This window comes from Temnothorax nylanderi, unplaced genomic scaffold (assembly GCF_030848795.1).
Source record: "Temnothorax nylanderi isolate EJ_2023f unplaced genomic scaffold, tnyl_v1.0 TNYL_tig0051_pilon, whole genome shotgun sequence".
NCBI lineage: Eukaryota > Metazoa > Arthropoda > Insecta > Hymenoptera > Formicidae > Temnothorax > Temnothorax nylanderi.
The window spans coordinates 558,309-585,599 of NW_027249113.1; the positions used below are offsets into that span (position 1 = coordinate 558,309).

General features: G+C 37.5%; 1 protein-coding gene across 1 annotated transcript; it reads left to right on the top strand.

Moving 5' to 3' along the window:
- The first annotated feature begins 593 nt into the window (after positions 1-593).
- On the top strand, positions 594-27,194 carry Cht7 (chitinase 7). Its single transcript, XM_071706370.1, has 16 exons — positions 594-884; positions 20,440-20,521; positions 21,126-21,289; positions 21,803-22,040; positions 22,213-22,392; positions 22,631-22,754; positions 23,148-23,457; positions 23,697-24,123; positions 24,308-24,525; positions 24,706-24,860; positions 24,946-25,086; positions 25,240-25,387; positions 25,463-25,648; positions 25,848-25,970; positions 26,269-26,470; positions 26,644-27,194. The coding sequence occupies exons 1-16, from the start codon at positions 882-884 to the stop codon at positions 26,850-26,852; spliced, it is 2,910 nt and encodes a 969-aa protein (XP_071562471.1). The 5' UTR covers positions 594-881; the 3' UTR covers positions 26,853-27,194.
- The last annotated feature ends 97 nt before the right edge of the window (positions 27,195-27,291 follow it).

Genomic DNA, 27,291 nt, shown 5'->3' on the forward strand with positions numbered 1-27,291 from the left:
GCTGAATTATTATTCATCGTGTTATGTATCTCTCGTAATAATGGTGATAAAATTTCTTCGCGTATTACGCGCTCAAATTATTAATTTTGTTGGCATTAGGAGTGTGAGACACACACACACACACACACACATACACTCACACACACACATTAAACATACTGTTTTAAAACGGTTTTGTCAGCGCCGAGCTTTCGCGCGACCGATTTTCAGCTACAACGTGCGCTATCGCTTTTATTATACGCAAAATGAAAGGCGCGGCTTTAATTACCATCGTTGTCACACCAAAAGCATTAATATACGTCAACGTTTTCGTCGTAGATATTATCATCGCTTTTGCCGTAGCTGTGATATCTTTGCCACCGTGTAGAAGTGTGCTGCAAAATTCTACGGAGTGTGCAAGGAAGAGAGAGTGTACTCTCCGTTCAAGGAAGAAGAGGGAGGTTGGCAAAGAGAGAGAGAGAGAGGGGGGGAGGGAGAAAGAGAAAGAGAGAGAGGCCGAGAGAGCAATACGGCTAGAGAGTGGGAAAATGAAAGAGAGCAATTGAACGAGAGTGAGAGAGAGAGAGAGAAAGAATGACAGTAGGCTCGTTCGCCACACCAGTCAGTGTTTCCCGAACTGCTGTCAGTGACAGTTCCTCGATCATGCGGCGGCGGATCCTCGATCATTGATCCGTATCAATAATCGAGATTCCTCTTTTTTTTCTCTCTCTCCGATCTGCCGGTAATTTTTTATTCGCGTTGTTGAGTTTTCTCTCCGTTTGTACTGTTTTCCCATTGAGACGCTGCCAGGAGGATCCTTCGTTGGTTCTCTGCTCTCGCGCGGTGCTACGAATCACGGAGCGTTGTTGTTGTTGTTGTTGTTTTGAGTAATTGGAGCAATCATGGTGAGTACAATTTTATTACATTTGCCGTTAATCGAGCGCTGTATAGAAATATATTTTCATCGGCACTTTTACGTAATGTAATCCGAAAACGAAACGACTTGAGAAGTATTAAATTGTTCTGTATTTTTGTTCATAATTCGCACATTATGAGCAGAAAATTGCCGTTCGTAATCGACAAAAGAATCTATTAAATTTAACAATTTAATTATAATACAATTATTTAATCACGTAATTAGACCGATTATGTTAAATTTTTATTTTTTTTTCTTAGTTGATTAGAGACAGCAATTATCTAAATCCTATTTACGCTCTCTGATTTGCGCGTATTAGGTAAGAGACAATTCCTTTGGCTGGCAATCTATCTCGATCGCCCAGATCTGTCGGAGATCCTCGACGGAGAAAGAAAGAGAGATCGCCCGAAACACGATTTGCTCCAATTTCGCGATTACCGCGTTCAGCAGAGAGAGACCATCGAAATCGTTCTCTCGCGCGGCGAAGAGATATTCCGCGGTCGGATATATCCCGCGTGTCTGACGTGTTTTTCTTTTCCACGCAGCTCCGTTTCCAAGCCGTCTGATCTTCTCGCACGACGGAGAGCTATTACATCACGCGTGTGAATTTATGCGAGACCACCGTGGAACCGGTCCAGAAAAAAGTTCGTTACGAGTGTAAAATTAAGACGGCCGCGAGAGAGATCGCGATCGTTGGCCAGTATCATTTACCGCCGGGCGCCGATTTTGGTGGATCAATTGCGCGTTCGTCACGGGATACATTGAAATCACCGACGATATACTTTTGCCGACAAATCTAAATGAATCTAAACGACGAATTTGAAATCGGTAAATGTTTGCGTCGTTGAATACGTTGCGCACTATTAATCTGTCAAATTCGCTACGGATATCCGAGTGGTAATTATTATAATCATCATTGATTGGAAACAGCCGACTCTTATCAAGCATATCACGCGGCGATAAACATCGAGTATCTACTTAAACTTTCAAGCGCGTTGCGACATTCGCGTAAAAATCCGCTTGAGCTATAGTAATGATATAATATTAGATACAGTAATGATTCTGCGACAGGTATCTGCGCGTCCGCATTACGCACATATACACACACACAGTCAGGACTTTCGGTAGAGACCCGAGAACTTGTTCTGTCCTTCCGGGTTATACCTGTGAGCCCTCTCACTTTCGTCGTGCGACGACCTCGACTTATTATTATTTTTTTTTTTGGTGTAACAATATAAATCCTTGCCGGACAGCGGCATCGAAATCACCGAGTGATCGCGCGACGTCTTCGTCGCGTGTGGGCGGACCTCTTCGCTATGGGATATATGGGAACGAGCGAGTAAAAAGTGGATGTATCTCGTCGCAACCTTCGTTCGCTTTACGTGTCGTTACGTCGTGCAGAATGCACCTGTTCGCGCGTCGCAAAAACGCAAATCTGCGAGGATCGTAATTGAGTCGCTCGGGGAACTTTTTCACTTTTCACTTTTCATCGCTCTCGATCTCAAGTCATTGTGCAATTAAATCCCTTTCATTGCTTCGAGTTAAATGACTTACGTGATTACGGCATAAATATTGAGATACACGTAACAACTTTAAAAAAGAAAAAATTCTTCTTTAAATGCTTTGTACTCAAATAAGCTATGTTGCAATAATGCAATGTCAATATTAAATTCTTTAAATGTCAAGCCAACTGTTCCAATTAAGACTCTAAATCATCGCTTCGCGATCATTACAGATCTATCGTACACATTGCAACTTTCTATCTCATCCTGCCACGCCCCGAAGTATTGAATTAAACATCCTATACATAGCATATGACGCTGACGATAATTGAAACTGCTGCAGCAGCTTCAAGCATTCTTCCCCCCCCCCTCCCCCAGAAAGCTATTAACGTTTTATTTACAAGGTTGTGACAGAATATCTGTCAAGGCCCGATCGTTTTTTAAATATTTATTTTTAATACAAGAGGGACACGCATCTTCTACATCATATGATTCGAAACTCGTTCGTACCTTCATCGCGATCACGATAGACGCAATGGATTGCGCTGAATTATTAATGAGCGTCGCTAATCGTGACCAACCGGTATAACGGTGTAAGGAAAGAAAAAGGAACAGACCCGCCTTTTTTTTCTGTTACATCCACCGGTGAAACTTCCGAGAATCGGGTTTTACAACATTTCGCCGTCGCAACACTTTGACATTCACTCCTCCGTTATTACGGCGACGCGACGTCCCGCTTATTCCGAAATCGTTTCGGACATTTTCATGTATGCGAGGTACGGGTATTACATTACATTTCTTGCAGATAGGAAGAATTTATAAGGCTATTTTATTAGAACAGTATCGACCTTATTGCAAGATTAAACGCTCACGTTTTCTATTTGTCTCGAGCATCTATCTACGATATGCCAAGTAACACTTACGTATACTTGTGTTTATCGAACGTTGAACTGACTTTTAAACGACGACGAAATAATGCTGCCCACCTCGCAGCAAATACATTTTCAAATACCAGGCATTTCGCGCGCACACGATATCTATAGATATGCAGATTCGATAGATTGATAGATAGATAGGAGATTCGGCGAAATCCTTCCAGAAAATTATCCCGCCGTGTAAGAGCGGCGGGAATGCGAGAAACAGGTGTGCCGCAAAATCGTTGACAGTATAAAATATAATATTTAATCGCGCGCGCCAAAGAACCGGGCGGACATGCGTTTCGCACCGTCAGCGACTCGACAAGTGAACGTAAGTACGCGCAGCTACCGGACCTCGGGCTCGAGGTGGGCTTTGATTATAGAAATTCGACCGGATTCCATCGGCTTTCTATCGCGATTCTTTTCCGCGGGGTTACGGCGCGCCGCATCGTGCACCATTTATCTCGAATTACCGAAGCCGGATTGTGCGACCTAAACGAGTAACTCGGGACATCGAGAGGAAAGTAACAACGGCGACAATCGACGACACGTAATTACGTGTGCAAGCTAGTAGATTTTTCTATTTACACGTGTTTTAGAAGAAAATCCCGAAAGTACATTAGTAATATATTAGTATGCGATTGACAAAGTTCTAAATATTCTCATAACGTCTCATAAATTCTTTATTCTTTTATTAAAAGAAAAAAATTTTCTAGACCTCTATTTAGTATTGATACTTAAATTTAAGAATCTCGTTATTGTTAGGCGTTATTGAAATAAGAGTCAGTATTGCGAAAATATGTGACGGCCAGTCCTTTTATCTTCTTACAATTAGTTTCTTTTTTTTTAATAGATAAAGTTTGTGCTGCAAACGCGCGTGCACGTTTGAGATCTTTTCCGCCGGAAGTGAGGTGAGAGGACGGGCATAGGGATTGTCTCTAGAATATAAAATTGCATTGGAGGAGGAATGTTGGCGCGAGGACGTGAAAAAAGGAAGCGTATCCAGGCCACCCACGTAGCATAAGACTTGTCGTGTTTTTCGCATGGGAAACCGTTGAAAATTTCATAAGCGCGAACGCGCATATAACATAAAATCCGAATGGAAGTGAAAGGACAATGCGTGGAACTGAATAATAGATATTGGAAGAGCGAAGAACAAAATTCTAGAAAGGATTGTGAAAGATAAGAACGAGAAAACGTAAAAAGAAAAGAAAGTAACATTAAAAAAATATATTATTTAAAGAAATATTTATGTGTAGATGCAAAAAAACATTTTCTCTTAAATTATCAAAATAGAAATTAACAATTTTATTAATTAATTTAAATTTATAGCTGAGAATGATTTGTCGTTAAATAGAAAATATGAGAAACACTGACTTTAATGCTGAATAAAAGATTCAATGTCCATTCGCTTCTCTGAAATTATGAAAATAAGTGGCCTCCGTGATAATAACGGAATTGCAATGACAAGTAGAACAATATCTACCTACGATGAGAGAAAAGGTATATAAAACAGCGTGGAAACGGCGGTTCAATTACGCAGTCCGCAACGTTCAAGTCTGCTGCTTTCCAACGTAACCTACATACGCTTATATCTCTGGCTAAAGAAAATGAAACCCTTTTTAATCTTCTTATTAACGTGCGTGCATAAAGCGCTCAAAAAGAAAATCGATGCAAACCGATTAATTAAAAATCTTTTCTTAAGATCGTGCGATCTGCTTCACCAATATTAAACGAAACGTTTAAAAATACAATTAAACGGCAAAATATACAGCGATTATTTTATATCTAAGTAGATCAGACATATTAGAAAAATAACGGAATGAGTTCAGGAATTATTGAATTACAAGTTAACCATTAAAGAACCATTATAAAACAGTTACATGCGTACACTGAGAAAAAAAAGTTGTTAACTTTACTAAATGTGTTCAACTGATTACCATTTTTTAAATTGAAATATTTACGTATTTAAGTCAAATTTAATCGTATTTAATGTAAGTCGTATTTAAATACTTAAATATTTTAATAAAAAAAAATAGTAATCAGTTGAACGCATTTAGTCAAGTTAACAGATTTTTTTCTCAGTGATATAATTACATGTAGCCGTGAAAATGAATTTCGTCAATAGCAAGTCATCGCAATTCTCGCGATAGATTGACGTCGAGTGGGAAAAGAGGTAGGAAGTCGATAAGCTGTCTTCTACAAATCAGCAATATGTCCCGTAGCAGGAAACCAGTGGAAGTTTCATAAGCGCCGCGCGACACAGCCGTGCGCGGACCACCGAAAGCCCCTCCGGCGGAAGTCAGGTGAAAACGGTTTGCGAACGTGCGTAGCCTGAAAACGAATCGATATACGCACGCATCGAGATGTATTTATAGTGACAGGGGCCATCCCCGGTCCCCCGACCCCCGACGTCGGCTCGCGATTTTAAAACAAATTCGATTCCGCTCGCAAGCTACTGTATAGCTAATTAGTATAATAAAGAGTACACAGGAAAAAGGAATATTCTTTATTTGGAAATATCTTTAGTTTCAACGTGGAAATCTTGAAATGAGATTATATTGCGTTAAACGAAGAATGCTCGCTTGAATGAAGTCCTTATATAGTTCGCAACCAAGAAAAAAATGAAATAAAAAGTTGAAATTCTTACAAGAAGATATAGATTGCTTCGTATATAAGCAAGATCACTATATAATCTTCTTATAAGAACTTTTTATTTCAAAATTTTTTTCTTGGTTGAGCTATATATAACTTCATTCAAGCAAGTTTTCTTCGTTTAACGCAATATAATCTCATTTCAAGATTTCCACGTTGAAACTAAAGATATATTTTCAAATCAAGAATATTCTTTTTTTTTCTGTGTAAAAGCAAAGTAGTTCCATAAGTCGGAAGATACTTGGCTCTCTTTATATTCGGTCTACAATTTATGGCCTCTAATTTACGTCGCCTTATAACTAGCCGAATTAGCTACCGCATAAACCGATTAGGACGAACGCATGATAATCACGGCGAAGATATTGTATATTCGCATGAATGTAATTTTTATGAGATTCTTTCACCCGGAGCCTCGGTATATCGGCGAAAGTTTCGATCCCATCGCTACGTAGATACACACGCGGCGTGGCCATCGAGTTCGCTCCGACAAGAGCGGACTTTTTTGCTCGGTACCGGGCTGTTTCCAGGTTAAAACGCGTCCGGGCGCGACGTGTTAAACAGGTTGCCTTTATGTAATGCCCAGCGTAGCAAGTATTGTGTAGATCACCGCCGCCATCGCGATTCTAAAGCCGGGATCTTTGGCAAAGCCGTTTAGATCTCAATGTCCAAGGATGGCGAAGGGAATTGGCGGTGGAGAGTGTTGTGAAACGTGCGAGACAGAGATCTTTTTAAAATGTATAACAACTGTGTGTGCCCGAAGGATAGCAACTGATAGCGATCCTGTTTTGGCATTGAAAGTATATTATATAGCCAATCTCGCTAAACGGTATGCGAAACAGGAAATCCGTCAGAATATTCGCCGACACGATACGTGAATTTCTTATCCGTGTAAAGATTGGCTTTAAATCGATAAAAACACGAAGAAGAAATCGCCGGAGGAATATTTAATTCGCATCGTAGATGTTTTCTAATTTGGTCGGATGGAAAAAGAAGAAATTGTGTGCATATTCGAATGAATTTTCTTACGAAAGTAACCATACGTAGATTGATATCTCATACGTCATTCAAGGTTAATTAACTTGGAAAGTGAAATTCGTCGCTACGTGCTGTTTTTTTTAGGTTGCTCAATGTACATACCGCGCCTTTCCAGGCGTTGTTTTCTTCATTATTCTCACAGCATCGCGCGGTAAACCTCGCGCGCATGGAATAACGAACGTATATATATTTCTATTTTGTGATATCCGTCACGTTAACATAAAGAAATGAAGAGATACCCCGCTGGACACGTACAGAATTACACGCGACGTTTACAAAGATCTACTTAAAGCAAAAATGTTTGCTATTAGAAAACGCAGCTGGAAAGTCCTTAATATTAAGTTTAGATATTTGATATTTTTTACAATGTTTTTTTTTGTAATTTTAGAAAAAAATCTAAATCTCTTATAAACATAACTATGCAAAAGTTACATTATGTGTCATACGAAATAATTGGAGTAAAATTGATATGTTCTTAGTTTTTGTTAATTGATACCAACATTTCACCATTTATTGCAAAGCAATTTATATTTAGTAATCTAGAAATGAATATATGTTACAAAAATATCTCAGTTGTGAAACTTGTGAAATTTATTCCAAATATTTGTCTTGTTACAAGATATGACATCTCGTAGGATATGAGATCTCTCCTAAAGACCCTTTATATAAATGTTACACGAGCACACGTATGTCGGAACAAAGCGTACGCTTTGTTCGTGGGAAAAATGAGAATTGCCCGCTGTTTCGAGTCGCAAGAGATAGGATTGCAATCATACTGTGTGGGCAAATATCGTGAGATGAGAAAGGAAGATCGATCTTGAACTGATAAGCGAGAATAATTACATTAATGCGTTGAAGCAATGCATTTTTATTCTAATAAGATGTAATAATGGGCCACGAGCGAGCAATTAGAGAAGTTCCGCGAACGGAATGAAAAAAAAAAAACGGCGAAATCGTATGCGAAATGTTATAGAGGCAAGCACTTACATTGCAATGTGTGATTGCGACGAATATGAAAGACAATAAAAGCAAAAGGCTGATATGTTGTCAGCAATTTATTTTACATTTCTGTTCGTAATCTGACTAATTGTTTTAATTATTCCTTTAATCATTACTTCACTTTAATTCAATAAGATCAATAAAATAAAAGTATAATCACTTAATTTGAGATGTAAATATTAATGAATAATTTCTTAATGCGGTATTATTAATTTATATTGTTGTATATAAGCTTTCATTACATATTAGCTTATTATTAATTATTTAAATAAATTGTATAAAAACTTGTTTAAGTACAACTGTGTTTACAATGTTATATTCTTTTTATACATGCAAGTTAGAGATAATTTAGAATTAATAATTTGTGGGATTTACTGTAAAAAGAGAAGATAATTTTATTCTGATGATGAGTGTTTCTCTGAAATATTTCAAATTTGTCGACAAATATATACTTTTGATATAATTAACGAATTTTATGACTGCTGCACACTTCACATATGAAAAATACGTCTTTATAAATTATAAACGCTCATACGCTTTGAAATTTTAGCACGTCAGCGAAATGCCATTTAATTGGAAAGTTTCTGGAAGGAAAAACGGGGAACAAATTGTTGAACCGTGAGAAACGTTAAGAATATAGATTGTACTTTGGGAAAGTTCGGCGTAACCATTGAACGTACGAACTAACGGAAATGATTAGACGAATAATAGATAGTTTCTTTTTTTTTTTCACCGCCAGCACTTTCACCCGAACCCCGGGTTAAACGTTAATTGGCTGTTAATGAGCGGCGATTCCCTTCTTTTATGAGTGTAAAAAGTTTAACGCGTGCGCGTAATTGATATTGCTGCATCGGATATGACAGATATGGCATTATCGGCTGCGTTACGCCGATGCGATTTGCACGATGATCCTCTCGGCGTTCTAATTACACGATAGGGTGAGCGGTAAACCGGGGAACGAGGAAACCGTGTGGAAAAACGGACGATCGTGCATCGATGCGGATGTAATAAAAACTTAGAACGCCGCGTATTTACATGTCGCAGCTGCGAAAGACGCGAGCCGATATCTTGCATAATGCAAAATGTTTATAGCATCACTATAATTTGATAATAGCTCCATTCCGTTTGGTCGTATCGTTTTAGCATAAATTATTTAGCTTGATATATCACGTACACATTCGTTATTTCTAACAACGTGCAATTCCTGCAAATTGTTTACAGCAATGTAACAATTTAGCAGATTTTAATGATAAAAAATACTGTAAATTATTCATTGCTAACGGCTGGATAAAAACGGCTGGCTGATCAAAAAAATTTACTTACGATAATGAACGTGATTTGTAAACTATAAATATGCAATGTAATTGCACGATAGAATCGGTGAGTCGATGGTGACTCTTAACGAAGTTAAGATAAAAATAATAGTTTTATTTTTTCACATTTTAAGCTTTCACTCGTTTTTAGGTCAAGCGCTAATTATTTATAGCTAATAAATTTAAAAAAAAAATTGTGCTGTACACAAAATTTAAATTTAGGTGAAAGTAGGAATCGACAGGCGATGTGAGATTATCGCTTAATTAAGTGAACTGGTTTGTAGTCAAAGTCTCAAATGTGCCAACTAGCTATAGCTGTGACCTCGTTGGAGTCTACTTAATTAAGTTACGAATAAATAATTATTTTATCGCGAGAAATGCTTTCACGCATGAGAAATATTATATTCAGCTCGTTTGAAAATAATAACAAATTCAGTTATGTCGAATGGAATTTACAAAGGCATGGCAGTATAACGAAGAATGATTAAAATTGCTAAAATAAAAAAAAATTATGTCTAGCTTCGATGATCTTAATACTTTTCTAAGTTTCTAAGTTTCTAAGTTTATATAAGTAGAATAATAAGAGAAATGGATTTATTCAAAAACATAGGTATATGTACAATTTAATGCAAAAATGCAAACAACTCATCTGTATTATTAACATAAATTGTTTTTATCTCTGAATTAGAATATTGCCCATATTTCTTACCCATATTAATCAGCCTTTTTCTATTCAATTTGATGAATATGATCAGTCCCTTTTTTTAATACTTTGTATACTATACCTACACATATTATATTTACAGTTTTTACAAAAAAAAAAAATACGATCTATATCCAGTGCAATTTTAATCAGCAACGACTCTAACAAGATATAAAATTATAAAATATATGAGATACACATCAGTTGCCAATTTCAGTGTGACTTTACAAGCACGCATAAATTAACGCTGATACATGAAGAAAGATAATAATTAGTCGCGTCGAGTGTCATAAACCGCATGTCATTGCACGCCGAAATGAAGATTGAAGGTGAGCGTTCTAAGGTCGCGGCGAGCAAGAAGAAGAGGAGTCATATCATTAGAGCACGCTTCTCGTGTACGGCACTTCTAGTAATTATTACATCAGCGTGCAGCGCGCAAATTATACCGTTAACGCGTCGGATATATATGTATGCGCCGCCGTAGCGGCGCGGCGGGAGAGCCTCGCCTTTCAAGTTTTCATAATCGGCCTGACGCGACGATAATTATTGCTCGGCGCGATTGTAAAACACCATGAACGGCTCGCTGTTCTCTGTCATCCTGACAAATCAGGCGGCAATTTACATTTAATTGTCGCGGACCTTCGCAGAGACGTTCTCTTCGCGCTCAGACCCTGATATTATTGCCGCCGACAAGATTTATTTTTTATTACCCGTCACGTTTTCGCGGATGCAAAACAATCCGTTGTTATCGATATAAACAAATATTATGTGCGTATGCATGAGGACGTTGGTAAATCTGCATAAAAATTCCATGATTTGCATGTTTACACGGATCGTAAAATGCAGAGCGATGACAGAGAATCCTTTGTAAAGAAGAATACATAATGCAGTAGCATAATTGTATTTTTCCTCTTAGACAGAAAAGCTTGAAGAACTTGAAAAGATTAGAGAAAAATAATCTCTTATCCGTAGAATGCCTTTTTAAACGCCAAGAAAAACACGGATTACTTTAATAATAAGATAATTATAATATTATTGAATATTATTGTTAAAAAGGTTCCACCAAATTAAATAAGCAACGAACTTATAAATTTTTTTCAAGTAATTTGATCAAGAAGACTTTCTGTTTCGTTCTCGTTAAAATTAAATATTGAACCTTTTCTTAAAATATTTAATTAAAAATTAATTATAAATAGCATAGCCTGTTGCAGTGTTCTTCTAAGAAAAAATTAGCTTTAAAAATTGGCATGTAAAAACGTCAATATTTGAATAATATATATGATGATTATGGGACGGCGCGTGTACGCGCGAGGAATAATTTTGCATGACTTTGATTTTCACTAAATTGGATATGCGGTCGCTGCCTAGAAAGTCTAGCTAGCTAAATCTCGGCAACAAAAAATTCATTTACAACCGGTAAGAAGAAACGCGCCAGTTGAAAATCGTGTTTTAGCTTTATACACATCGAGCGCATATAAGCTTTCGCTCGATTCCTGCCACTATACAGTAGTAACTGTGTCATCTCTGCAGACCTACATTCTACAGGATAAACAGATTAAAATACAACGCGTTTATTTGAAGATATTTTAATACGGGTTATTGACAGCCTATTTATTTATTTAAGTGCGACAATAAATAGCGACAATAAATAGTCTCCGATATATCGCCTTTACGAAAAAATTATTTTAACTTTATAATATAATATATACAAAAAGCCTTTGTAAATTATTTAAATTATTCAGAGTTTTACGTGTAATCATCCTATAAATCGCGAAGAGATACACGTTACTGACTGAGCTTATCCGATTCTTCCGGAAAAGATACATAAATGGCGATTCTACTGGACGGAACACATTTCTCGATGAGAATTTAGTATTAAATCGATGAGAGGGAAAAGCGAAAACGGAAGAGACGAAAGAAAAAGAGACATGAAATTACCTTTGTCGATAAAAGTACATAATGACAAGGCTGTCATCTCTTCCGTTTCGCCTTCTTCAACGCATCTTCTGTATCTCAATGACTTCTAAATCTTAATTCTAATTTTAATCTTCGGCCAATTGCAAAAAACCACAATAATGGAGAGTCGTATAACGAGGCTGGAAAACATGCCGAGGACGGGCACGGTGGAAAAGAATGATGGAGAGCGCGAAGAGGAAAAAGGAGCGCAAGGCTCTCGAGAGTCGTATAAAGGAGGTAAAAGCGCGGTGGAACGCGTGAAGAAGGGAAGCCGCGAAGCACATTGACGGAAACCCACAACACAGTCTCGACAAGAGTAATTCGAGTGCGGAATGCACTTTGGGACGTAGGAATTCGATGGCAAGCGGGAACGCTTGAAAGTAGAAAATGATGAAGAAATGCGAAGGATATATGTGGAAGGATATCGTCTATAAGATCATATAAGCATGAAAGTTTATAATTCTCAATTTTTGCGTTTATGACCTATAAAGAAGTATATCTTCGTGAGAGGAAAAATAGTTGTTGCGAAGAATGTAGGCTTCATTAAAATGCAATCAAATGCAAAAGAGCGCGTGCGTTTATGGTAAAACGCACATTATAATTTGCTCGTAAATATAAATACGTAACGAAATTTTATTTGAAATAAGACTTTATGAGATGTACATTTCGTAAAAATATTATATAAAATTATGTATAAATGAGATATAATAAATTACCTATATTATGCTTCATATATTTACGACGTGATTTACCTTCGTTTTTGCTTTGCGATACATAAAGGAAATTGTAGTTAAAAGGCATAGATCAAATAACTTGAATTTACAGTCGCTGATGAAGCGGTCGTATTAATAACTGTATCGTACTTATGACGGTATGACGGAAACGTTTCTATTCAGTGCAAGAGGTCGACGACGGTAATTCAATAAGGAATGTACACGGAACGTTCCGGAATTCGAGCAGAAATAAGAAAGCTTGACGCCACGGAAAACAATATTAAGATATAACTGAAAGCCGCTATTACGAGAGAAATTTGCTATTAACATTATATAAAATGTGCAATATTAGGGAATATTTAAGTCAGAACGTAGAAATTGATGTAAGAAAATGACATTGACTCTAGAAACAAAAGAATATATAAATTAATGTAAATTAAGATTACATTTATTAAAATTGCAAATCAATTTTTTTTAAATTAATTTAAAAAATTTAAATTAGATCGCATTCATTATGCGAAGGTGATATTTAACATTTCTGTACTATTTCTGTCTTTCCAATTATTTTTATTATTACATAAATAATTTAAATACATAGATTAAACAGTTACAAATATACAATACGTTAAATAATTTTATCAGAGATTTTTTTTAAATTATGACTAAAGCTATACAGAAAGGATATTCAAGATGTCAAGTAGATCGCATGAAATTTTCAGTGCGATCGCTATTATAAGAGCAGGGAATTTAAGCGTGTGCGAAGCTAGCTAAACGAGAGCGCTCGACTGTAAACCAGGTAAATGTAACGAGGTGGCACGGTCGAAAAGAAAGCCTAGCGCAGTACAAACCGGTAGGAATATAGATTAGTTGCATCTCAACGGTACTCTGCTTCCACCGTCGCGCGCAAGATCGCATGACTCGTGCGTCGAATTCTAGATCATCTAAATTTAATTGGTAATTTATTACTCTGACCAGACAAATTTTGACTCTCGTGTTGAATGTACGATACGTAACGGGACATAACATATGTTTAATAATTAACTGTAATCGAATTGTGTAATCGAAGTGCCGATTTTAGACCGCAAACTACCACTATCGCATTATTAATCATATGAAAATATATTCTTTATCACTTATTGTTCAGTCAATTACACTACGGCGTGCCGTTGTAATGAAATTTACAGACGACATACTCAGACAGCAAAATCGCGACAACAATACGCGCGGGTTTGCGCCGTTCGCGAGACAAGCAAAAGGGAAAACGCGCATTGTGACTGGCCGCGGTGCATAATCGTCAGCATAATTGCATTTCCCTCTTAATAGGCGACGCTGAGAATCGATTTCTCTCGTTGGCGGTGAATCAACAATTAGACGGGTGTCATAGCTTTACGCGGCGGATAACTTTCGAAAATCCCGAACTGCTTACGCGTATATATGTGTACTTTACATGCGTGCGTAGAGTCCGCGTGTGGTAGCGAAGGAACGTCAAGTGAAATTTCCACGGATGGACGGCCCAGCTGATCTAGAATCTGCCGCAAAATCGACCAACAAAACTCGCGCCTGCATCCTGCATATACATAATTAGCGCATCAAATGAAACGAGATAGAATGAGGGCGATTGGCGACGTAATGCGAGCCTCGCCGGTTTTCACAATTTCAGATGCTAATCGGCGGAATAACGGGGGATTGAATCCGGTGTTAATTTCCGACAGTGTAATTTAACCTTCTGTAGACACGAAAGTATGCCTTACGCCGATCTCGTCGTTTGTTTTACGATCGCAAATCATTATCCAAGATCATTTTCGCGTATTTACAGTATAGAAACTTAATGTGAACACGAAATTGTATACCAATTTCACTTTGTAATAAAAGATTTTTGTCAGCATCTATAAAGTATGTTATAAACAAGAAGCGGATTTAAATTAAGCTATAAAGTCAGTTATAAAAACAGAGACGTAATAAACATTAAAATATATAGCTATAAAAAACACGATTCTCTATATTACGTACTCTTCTTTTTTTTTTTTTAAATTAAATTCTTAGCACATGGAAAAGTACCAACTCGTTTATTTTGCATAACTTCTTGATTCTAAAACTTGACTAGTTTTTTGGAATTGTAAATACATATATATCGAGCACAAATGGATTTAGCATACATTTGCGTTCTGTTTGACACTTTTACTATCGCCGAACACCTAGTATGAGACAGAACAGGTGGTAATTCTCCAATTACCTGTTCTGTTTTTTATCTTTTATCTTTTATCAGATTGATAGAAAGATTAAGGGACCTGATCATGCGTGACGAAATGACAATAAAGCCTGGTCTCTCAAATCGGGTTTGTTATTAGCTTGTATCTTATTAACTTGTACCTTGTAACTTATTAACTGCTGGTTAGTTCATATCTTATAACTATAATTGAGATAAGTAATTAATACTGCGAGAATCGGGAAATCAATTATAAAAAGCGAAGAATTCTAAAATATCTATGCAAGTTTGAACATTGCTATTTTTGATAGTAAATCGATCAAATAATCAACGAAATATCATTAATTTTATTTAACAACAGGCTATAAAGTTGCGCTTTTACGTTCGCTGTTACGTTAAAAGAAAATAAAAACTCTTCATGTCAAAAGAAATGTCAGAGTGATTAATTTTTAAATAGATGTGCAAAATGTGAGCATTTTACCAAAAAATATGTTATTTGCATATATTTGTAATGTCGTCTAAAATTACTTCTTATTTTATTAAGATTAATTACGTAATCTATAAGTCATCAATTATATCACGATGCGATTAAATATTAAAAAGTTACATTTTGCATTATAACCTAATACTTAAAAATGTATAATTTATATTAATTAATCATAAAATATTTTCTAGCAGTAATAATAATGTTATAACATTACGCTAAAATTGCTATGTTTAAATCTATCTGTATAAGAAAGTAAATAATAAATTTGCAATGTCATGCAACGTTATTGAATTAAACAGGATCAAAGATACATTAAAGATTTAAATCTGCTTGTATAGTCGACCCACACGCGGCTAACAATCAGCAATAAGAAAGTGGTATCGGATAAGGACTTATCATATCGTTGAGATACTTATGAAAATGATTTTAGATACAATACAAAGATAAGAAAAAAACAGGAGCTTTAATCTTGTCGAGAATAGAAAGATATTAGACTTATAAGAAGAAAAGAAAGATCAAGCAAAAGTTCGCATTAACTGCTACTTTCGAAGCTAATAATGACGTTATACATGATAATCGAAAAGTAGATATCTTCGTAATTTATTATGCTAATTACCAGCGATATTAGCAAAAATATCTGATGCCGCGCTTTCACTCTGTATGATCATACATTTTAAATTAATATGAAATATTACTCCATCTGCCACAAAGATAGATTTATTTAAATTTCTCTACACAAAAATGTCTAAAACGTATTTAATCGTGAAAGAAGAGGCTGATTGGACAAGCACTTGGAAACATATTTCTGTTCGCAGCGAATATAACAAGAATTTCGTGAGCTTCGTGCTGTTCTTCTCCTAAGAAGACATCGAAGAAACCCGATATACCCGCGATTTAAACATCTCGGGCATATTCCCTTAAGATTTACGTCGGATTGCCTCGCATCCGCCGGAGCGGCGCGGCGTACGGCGAGTGCGCGCACGCGGATAGAGTAAGGGGAACGTTGGAAATTATCATCCTGCCAAGTCACGGATACTTGACTGGCTATATAACACGAGGGAGTCGTGCACCGTGGCAATAGGAGCCGCTCGTTCTAAAAGTCCGGCATAGAAATCTCTCGCTCTCTCCACGCGAACGGACGTGCATAGCCGGCCAGCCAGGCAGGCAGCCAGCCAGCCACCAACGACGACACGACGACGCAACGCCAGCGACGAGACGATGCAACGAGAGAGTTGCGACTGGCGATGGCCTCAAGATACTTGAAATCACGTCGAAAACCTTGAATCGTTTTGTATATTATTTGAAAATTTTTGTAAGTCTTGAAGATCTGTTTTAAAAATATATTTTCTTCTTTTACAACACTTACTTACATTAGCGTTTTAATACACCCACCATTTTGCAAATATAAATAACAATATTTTACTTTTAAGAATTTGAAACGTGTTTTAATCGAATTTTTCTTGAACTGTTAGAAATTTTTCAAAAAAGGAATCTATTAGTGTTGTACGTTTCAATTCTTTTTTAAGATGTTAATTATATAAAAATTTAAATTTCTTTTGAAACCGAATATTATTTAAAACCGGAAATTCTTGAAAGTCTTAAAAATCTCGAATCTCTTCTTAAAAGAATCTTTTTTAAAACTGTTTAAATATCTAAACATTCAAAATTCTTAAAAAGAAAATTGTTATTTGTTTAAAAAAAGAAAAGTGTATTAAAATAATGATATCAATTATGAAATAAATATGTACACATTTAAAAAAATCCAAGACTTGCAAGATTTTTGCAGATTTTTTGAAAAATTGAGACAATTCAAAATTTTCATCATATATTCAAAGTGACTCGAGCCCATCACTATTCATCGCTAGTTGCAACAACGGCTGCAGCTAAAGTGCACGAACTACATGAGCTACACTTGTATGCAAATTGTGTTAGATGCGCGAGGATGCGAGGAACGCCTTTTCCTGAGACTAGACACGCGACGTTAATCTTCGTCGTTTACACGGTTAATTAATAACCGAGCTAACGATTGTCAGTCCAAAAGTATAACGTGGAGTCGCTCCCACGTTAAAAGCGAGCGAGAGCGCATTTTGTGACGCACGGCGATAATACGCGTTCCGACAATGGGCAATGAAGCGAGAAAAAAATGAGAAAGGGGGCGGGCACGGGTAATTTTTCGTTCGATGATGCCATTGTGTAGCGTGCGGGGAAGTACGAGTGAATGAAGCGAATGTGGATCGCAGGTTCTCCTCGTCGTTCGCTCGCGTCTGCAATGACATTCATGAAAGATAAATGATGCCAAGAAACACGTATGAAATGTACATGGTGCCTTAAAATAAAATTCTCACTCCAATCATAATTGTAACGATAATTAATAAAAATTAATAATTTAATAAGACAGACCTTTTACTCAATTTGACATTTTAATCATTTCGAAGCTATAAATTATTGTAGATAAAACGTTCCTAAACTTTCACCAATTAAATAAAAACATTTCCTTATTTGCTCTGCTTGAAAAATTATTATTAATAAGAAGGATATTTTAATCAATAATTTTATGCAAAATCCTATATTAATAAATTTAATCTATAGGTATATTATTTTTAGTCTTATAACAAATTTATAAAGCGCCTGTAACAATACGGAGATAATCCAGTTCTGTTCGTGCAACGCAAACCTTTATGCAAAGTGAAATCGGAACAGAAGAAAGATTAAAGGCATAATTGCATTTTCTCTTCAACGCCGACGTCGCGAGGTGCGAATTAAAAACTTGTAAATGTCTCTCGAAGAGATGACAATCTCTCGCGTACCGTAATCGTCGGGAATATTTTGCCTAGGTTCCAGACTTATAATCGCGAGTCGCAGCTTAAAATCTAGGGTAATCTAGGCCTTCCGGGCGAATGGAAATTCCAAAAGACACACGCGAGCGATTTATAAGCGGGACAAAAAACCATCGCCGTGTTGACGCTCCCCCGTTCGTCCCCGATGAAATCACTCTCGATAAACCGCATCGCGCGGAACGGCCACTTTGCGGAAAGAGAAGTTTCACTTCGTCCCTCGGTATATACATATATTTGAAACGACTGCGGCGGCTCGATCCGCGATATAAAAGCGGAGGATCGCGCTTCGCGCTGAATATCATTAAGCCGCGTGTATATCGCGTAATGATATTCAACGACAATCTCCGCGGTCCCCTTTGACGGGGGGGTGGGAGGGTTCACGAGGTTGAGAACTTTCCAGACTCGTGGCTGGAATACAGAGTCGTACGGATGTTAAAAAAAAATCCGCTCGTCGCTGAGTCCCCGGTCGGCCATGGCCTCGAAAAAAGGATCGGCTCGGTCCGCGCCGCGGCTTTTTTTTTCTTTTTCTTGCCGTTTGCAATAATAATTAATACGAGCGAGGACGACGGCATTTTATCCCGGTGCGGATCTATCCTGGCGAAAAAACGCGATGAAGCGTGACTTCCATTCTGATCTCACGCGAGCCTACCAGGGAGTGAAAACGCGATTGGCGTGCTAACGAGAACCATTGCATTGTTTCATGCATTAGAGAGATAATTATTCCAATGCGTCTTTAAACTCTTCGTATTTTATCTTGAATGCAAGATAAGTAAACTGTACAACGTTGAATATTAACGTAGATATCCTTTTAATATCATTTAACGACATGGTAGCTTTACTAGCTTTCGTTCACGGTGAAAATTATACAAGTTATTCCGAGTCGTAAACGCGGTTCATTCTGATATTCTTTACAAGATATATCCAGTAAGTATAAAAATGATAATCTTCTCTCGGTGAGTTTCAGGTAGAAATAATTTTAGATAGAATATGTATACACACAATTATTTTCTTGAATATTTCCTCGCCGCTCATTATACTCACTTATCCATTTTTCACTCAGCCAAGTATTCCATGAGTGTACATACACAACTACTCGCTTAGCAATAGATTATTTAAACCGCAAACTACTTTCGCATTTCTCGGATGCCAATGAGAACAGCTTCGTGTTGAATCATTTCTTGATGTGTATAATGTCACTGGGACTAAAGTCTCGTCGTTATATTAGCATTATTACCATCGCCTTGGACATAATTTTCCACACGCTTCGAGAATGCAACGCTCACGTTGCATTATCTATCGTGCTGTGAAATATCGGCGAAAAAAATCCGCTTGTAAATCGAGCGGTCGGTCAAGCGTTCTAATCCGTGCTAATGGAACAAATCACGATTGCATTAGAAAAACCTGGGTGTGAAATTGAAAAATACGATTGAAAAATACACAATTGTGTTGCGAGGAGAAAAGGGCGAAAGTCGTCGCAGCCAAGCTTTCAATCCTGTCGTAATCTCGATTTATCCGCGAGAGAAGTAAAATTTGAGGTCAGTTCATTAGACTCCTAACGCCATTTGATTATCAATACATTGTTCTTCAATGGGGAGGCGATTCTTACTGTCGCTTATCGTAGAACAATCCACGATTTCTTAGTAATTGATTGTCAGAATCGTGAACGACTTTCCCACCGTTGCCTTTATCAGGCATCGCAGATATACTAACGAGCGAGTACGATCTATTCTACATTTCTCTCCCCCTCCAATCACGTCGTTGTGAATAATACTACGCAAACTATAATCCTGAAGAGCTATATCTCGGGTCTTTGGACCTTATCGTGCACGAATAGTTACTGCACCAGGGAGAAAAAAATGTGAAGTTATGCAAACGCTTCTCAAGTGGATTTAACAGCTGATCTAACCTAATCTAACAGGAATAAAAATTAAGTGAACTAAAGAATTGTCCGTTTAGCAAGGCTAAATTTTTTATCAACGTTTTCCAGTAAAAAAAATCAAGCTAATCATTTCGTAACTTTATCTCCATAATAGATAATATAGACAGTATTTCTATTGCAGAAGCCATAATTATAGGTTAACTATCATAAAACTGATGTAATCGATTTTATGTAAAAATTTTCAGCGAGACTCTTGGTTAAAAAATGATTCAAACTCATTAAACTCTCGTTGTACTTACTTATTTCTGCCCTCTACTATCTGCGTCTTCGTTTTCCTTTCAGGTATCGACCAGCAGAACTACCTGGAGGCTGCTGCTCGTCTGCTTCGCGGTGCTGCTTCTGGGCCTCCTTCAGCACGCCGAAGGTACTCCACTATTCCTGCCATTCATCAATTCCCATCGTTTATACTTTCGTAATAATCGGTTTGGAAATTATAACAGTTAACACTTTTGGAGCAATCGGGACTGTCGATGAGAGTCTATCAATTATTGACCATCAATAACGTAACGCGTTCTTTCGTACAAATTTAGTCTTCAACGGCATGGCGGTTAATTTCTCTACCGGCATTTTGATTACATAAATTTTTTTTATTAGCGATCTGTCGACAAGCTCGCAGATAGCGATCGATCCATCAAGAGCACTTGGTCGCGCGAGAAAATGTGTGTGTAACCTTCCGGTTACGCAAGCTCATATTATACAATACCCTAAAAAAAAAAGCGCAAAAGGGCTCCCTCGTCGTTGATATTGCGTCATATATGCAAAACGATTTCGGAGTAATCGATTCTAACGGGTGAAAGGCACCTGCCTTTCGAAGTTTCGTGTCGTATATATACGTGTAAAGCGCGAAATCTTACGCAACGCTGAAACGCATAATATTCGTGCATTCGTACGTTGCGCAATCGCTGTAGGAAGAATCGGAGCGAATTTACGTAATTATCCGGCGATTGTGTGTGTGTATGTATCGCCAGGCGCGAGAAAGAGATTCCGCAGGCCGACGACTTCCGCCCCGTCGATCTCGAGCGATCAGGAGGTCTCAGCCAGTGTCAACAGGTTCAAGGTCACGCGAAATCGTGTCAGCAATAAGAACACGAAGAACGAGCTTCAGCCCGGCAAGACGAATAATGACTACAAGGTAGGTGTCACGGCATTTATCGAGCTCACGCTGATAATAAACGTTATCAGAGCGTAAAATCCAAGTTGCTGTCTTTGTACCAATCGGTTAATTAACGCTTTTTCTTAAATTAACGAAATCACGGAGCTTTGGGGTTGTTCAATCTAAACCAACGCTCTATAAAAATAATCAGTTATTATCGTAAAGTTGGACCGTGAGACTTCTTTGAGATGCGTATCTCGAGATGATTTGTTTAATAGGTCGAGTGGAGTTACTACTTGGAGTTAACGAGATCTTGCTCCTTTAACTCTTTACGGTACAAAAGAATTTTGAATAATACATTCTACTGTTTTGATATTATTCATATTGTGTGGCAAACATTGCAAAGTTTTATGTAAAGAATGAAAAATATAGTAGTACTATTATATATTTTGTAAATCCAATTATAATTTTGATAATCTATTATGTATATCATAAGATAAAAAATAATGTTAGCTATACCTATTCTGTGCTAATTTTCCATCCTCTCCGCAGCTCGTGTGCTATTACACAAATTGGTCCCAGTACCGCACGAAGATCGGCAAGTTCCAGCCGGAGGACATTCAACCTGACCTCTGCACCCACGTTATCTTCGCCTTCGGATGGCTGAAGAAGAACAAACTAACCAGTTTCGAATCGAATGACGAAACGAAGGACGGCAAGATCGGTTTGTACGAGAAGGTGGTGAATCTTAAGAAAGCCAACCCGTCCCTGAAAGTCCTGCTTGCAATCGGTAAGATTGTTTAGTACTCTGTGTCATATTACCTGCTCGAAAATCAAAACTAAATTATTAACGTAATTAATTACGCGATCGGCGTTAATTTCTTTTGTAATAATCTATCACTTTAAAGTTTACGCAAGTTTTAACTAAAACTATGGCATTATATTATTTTCTGTATGACCAGGCGGCTGGTCCTTCGGCACGCAGAAGTTCAAGGATGTATCCTCGACGAGATACGCCCGGCAGACCTTCATCTACAGCGCTATACCATATTTGCGGGATAGGAACTTCGACGGCCTTGACATCGACTGGGAATATCCGAAGGGCGGGGACGATAAGAAGAACTATGTTCTCCTGCTGAAGGGTAAAGACTCGCTTTTTAGAAAGAGCAGCAACAATGTGAAATCTCCCCGAGACTGGAAATGTCAGACGCACGTTAATCTTGATAAGGCGGTTATTGCCTATTGTTTTATCTCGCACGGGATTACACGAGTTCAACGTGCGACGTGCCACTTGACATTTCCACTCTTCGTGCGCGCCGTACGTCGCGCGTATGTCCGTCACGTTGCAGCTTGAATTTACTTTTCATCATTTTCCCGCAGAGCTGCGAGAGGCTTTCGAGGCGGAGGCGCAAGAGAAAAAGAAACCGCGTCTTCTTCTAACCGCCGCGGTACCAGTTGGACCTGACAACGTTAAGAGTGGATATGACGTCCCGGCAGTTGCCAGGTATAATAGTATAATAACGAAAAATTTTTAGATAAGGATATAAAATATGTATCTAAAAATGGTAATCATTTGCATTAAGACGACTACGAGACAACTACAGTTATTAAATTGATATAAAACTAAATATAAATTAAATCACATACCACAATTATTTCGATCTTTAATTTTTCATACGATATTATGTGCAGTAAATAATATTTTATTATTATTTTATAGTAAATTAACAAATTTAGACGAAAATAATTTGTATTATTTAGTTTTATTTTTCTCGGCACGCGATTCAGATACAATTCAAATGTAAAGTGCGACGCGTTTACTTTATTTGCATTTATCATATCTCAATCGTGATACGCAGAAATGCATTCGACTGACAATGTACTTTCATCCACTTAGTTACCTGGACTTCATCAATCTCATGGCCTACGACTTCCACGGGAAATGGGAGAGGGAAACCGGTCACAATGCCCCGTTGTACTCCTCGTCATTGGATTCGGAATGGCAGAAACAATTGAGCGTCGACAACGCGGCCACCATGTGGGTCAAGCTGGGCGCACCGAAAGAAAAATTAATCATAGGCATGCCTACCTACGGCCGGTCCTTCACCCTTTCGAATTCCGCCAACTTCCGCGTACACTCTCCAGCTAACGGTGGCGGAAAGGCGGGCGAATACACCAAGGAGTCTGGTTTTCTCGCATATTACGAGGTACCGTGGGGATGAGGAGTTCGAATTTGTTTCAAGTATTCAAACTAATAATTTGGACATTATTTTATTCTCCGCTTTATCAGCGCAGCTAAAGTTGCAGTCTTTTATTTAATTTTTTATATACAAATTGCAATTTTTAATCATTGTATCACAACTCGATTAGGAAATAGCACAAATTTGCACAAAATAATAAACTTGTAAAATTAAACAATAAAAGTAAAATCGTTTTTTAATGTCAGATCTGCGAGATGCTGCATAACGGTGCCGCTTACGGTTGGGACGACGAGATGAAGGTACCCTATCTGGTGTACAACGATCAGTGGGTTGGTTTCGACGATGAAAAATCGATCAGGAATAAAATGCACTGGCTGAAGAGCAAGGGTTACGGAGGTGCGATGGTGTGGACGATCGACATGGACGATTTCAACGGCACCGTTTGCGGTGGGAATGTTCGGTATCCTCTGATTGGCGCGATGAGAGAGGAACTTAGGGGTATTTCGCGAGGTTCCAACACCAAGGACGTTGACTGGTCGGCAGTTGCTACCACCATCACAGAGACGATAGTGAAGAAACCGGAGCCTTACAAGATTGCCGCTTCGGAAGTGCTCAACAAAGCGAAAAAGTCTATTCAGAAGACTACGCTTGTCATTAACACTCCGACCCAGGGTAATCTTTCCAAGTCGGATCGCTAAAATTATAAAATTATACTCCTATAATTGTATCTTACATAAAATATTCTTTGATGAGCACGTATGTTTTAAGATTATCGAGAAAGATTATTTCTATTGAGATAATGTTTATAATTAGAGTTTAACCGCGTCATGGTAAAAGTGTTTTTATAAATTGGCAGAAAGAGAGGCGCAGACCATTTGTTACCTGACAAATTGGTCGCACAAGAGGCCAGGAATGGGACGATTTAGTCCGGAGGACATCGACCCGACTCTCTGCACTCACGTGGTATACGCGTTCGCTACTTTGAAGGATAACTTACTTACCGAAGGAAGTGACAAAGACGCTGAAATGTATAAGAGGCTGATCGCACTTCGTGACAAGAATCCAGACATTAAGGTATTTATCACCTAATCGTTTTGTTGAAAAATTCAACGAATTTTCATCGTATCATCGCGCATTAAAGTAATGAGAGAATTCCTATTGAAAACATTAAAGAATTTTTGTAAATTCTCATCTCGAAGAAAATCGAATCTTGTGAGAGTTAACTGAACTAGAGGTTCCAAATAATGTTTTCAGATTCTACTTGCGATCGGAGGATGGGCATTCGGCTCGACGCCCTTCAAAGAACTCACCAGCAACACATTCCGGATGAACCAATTCGTCTACGAGGCTATCGATTTCTTGCGAGAATATAAATTCGACGGATTGGATGTTGACTGGGAATACCCAAGGTATTTCCTTTGCTTCAAATGTATCTCGTATTTCGTTCGATATGTAACGTATATACATATAATCTTTTGAAATATTTTTTTGCAGAGGAGCCGACGATCGAACGGCCTACGTTAATCTTTTGAAGGAACTCAGGCTGGCTTTCGAAGGTGAAGCAAAGAGCTCTGGCCAACCGAAGTTAATCTTGTCGGCCGCGGTGCCTGCGAGTTTCGAAGCCATCGCTGCAGGGTAGATATCACAAATATGTTACGATTAACAATGACAAAAATTTATGTAAACGCAGTACAGAAAAGAGTGACACAATATTTTGTATCTTTTATTTTATAGTTTTATAATGTAAGAATGTTTAGCATGTTAGATGATTACAGCTCTATTTTTTAGATACGATGTCCCTGAAATATCTAAGTATCTGGACTTTATTAACGTGATGGCATACGATTTCCACGGCCAGTGGGAGAGACAAGTTGGCCACAACAGCCCATTATATCCTTTAGAAAGTGCTACTAGCTATCAGAAAAAGCTGACAGTGGTAAATAAAAATATTCGCATGCTAAAGCCTTAATCTTTTTGAGCTGTTATGAAATTTTTCGTATTTGATTTTTAGGATTACAGCGCGCGAGAGTGGGTGAAGCAAGGAGCGCCAAAGGAAAAGCTTATGATCGGAATGCCAACGTACGGTAGATCCTTCACCCTGGTCGACAAGGATAAATTCGACATTGGTGCACCAGCGTCTGGTGGTGGAGTGGCCGGAAACTTCACCAACGAATCCGGATTTCTGTCTTACTATGAGGTACGCAATATTGTTGTTTTTTTTTGTAATACTCAAGTGCGCTGATTTTCTATCTATTTAAATAGAATAATTAAGACATTTTGTATATTATATTTTACGAACCTTTCGATAAAAGAATACACAATAAATTTTATAAGCAATATAATCTTTATATTGTTTATGTTGCCCAACGAAATCTAAATGAACATTTTGTAAATAGGTTTGCAGCTTCTTAAACGAAGACAATACGACTCTCGTATGGGATAGCGAGCAGCAAGTACCATTTGCATACAGAGAAGATCAGTGGGTTGGATTCGACGACGAAAGAAGTCTTATTAACAAGGTAATAATAATTAAAAATTTATTAAGGTATATAACTTTAGGGTATTTGAATTAGATATAAAAATTAATAATTAAAAAATAAGAAAAAATTAGTATAAGTAATAATTCTATCAAAAACTTATTGTAAATAAATATTTTAACATTTATCGTATATTTTTTAACTTTATAATAATGTATTCTTAATGCATTCGAAGACTATTACTCAAGAATATTTAATATTATTTTTTGCGCATTAATTGTTACACATATCTTGTGTTTACGCAAGCATCCCTTACAAAGCTTGAGTTATATTCCTTTAGATGAATTGGCTTAAAGAAGAAGGCTTTGGAGGCGTAATGATCTGGTCAGTTGACATGGACGACTTCAGAGGATCTTGCGGAGCGGGAAAGTATCCGCTGATCAAAGCAATGAAGAAGGAGCTGCAAGACTATAAGGTCAAGCTGGAATATGACGGTCCTTACGAAAGTAACTTAAAAAATGGAAAATACACTACTAAGGATCGTAAGTAAATCGATATACATATAACGTCGTAAATTTTACGATAAGAATGACAATTTTATTATGCAAAATATTGTACGTGAAAATAATATTTCAAAAAGAATACCAGACCCTCTAAAATTAATGAAATTGGAAAAAGACAGGTAAGGAATTGATCGTGAAAATAAATTTTGCAGCGAACGAAGTGTCGTGCGACGAAGAGGACAATCACATATCTTATCACGCGGACAAGAATGATTGCACGATGTACTACATGTGCGAGGGCGAGCGCAAGCATCACATGCCCTGTCCCGTGAACCTGGTCTTTAATCCTAATGAGAACGTCTGCGACTGGCCGGAGAATGTCGAGGGCTGTTTACAGCATACGCAAGCGCCGCCCGTGTAAAAGCGAAGAGCAGTAACGAAAGTAATTTTCCGCGGTGCGCGAAACTGTGTAAAATAAGGAAAAGCGTTGAGGAAGTCTAGGAAAAGTAATTTTATTGAAAGCGTTCATCAATTTGCAAACAATAAGTATATTATCATCGCGCGTCAACGTGTTCTATCCTGTTTACGAATTTTCTCTCCCATCTATGCATTCTTCCACAAGTATCTTATTGTCTACATCTGTATTCCTATTTTTTAAGAATTTTTTTTTCCATTCTCGTGTATTTCTACCCTCGCCATCTGTATAAAGCACAAGTGAAATCATGACAATTACATTTGTAAATAAAGATAAATTCTTGGAATAGCCATTATTTTTATATTACAATTATATTTTCTCTGTTCTCGTCCTCCTCTTTTATGAAAAAAAAAAAAACATCCTTCTCTTAGTATTAATCATGGAA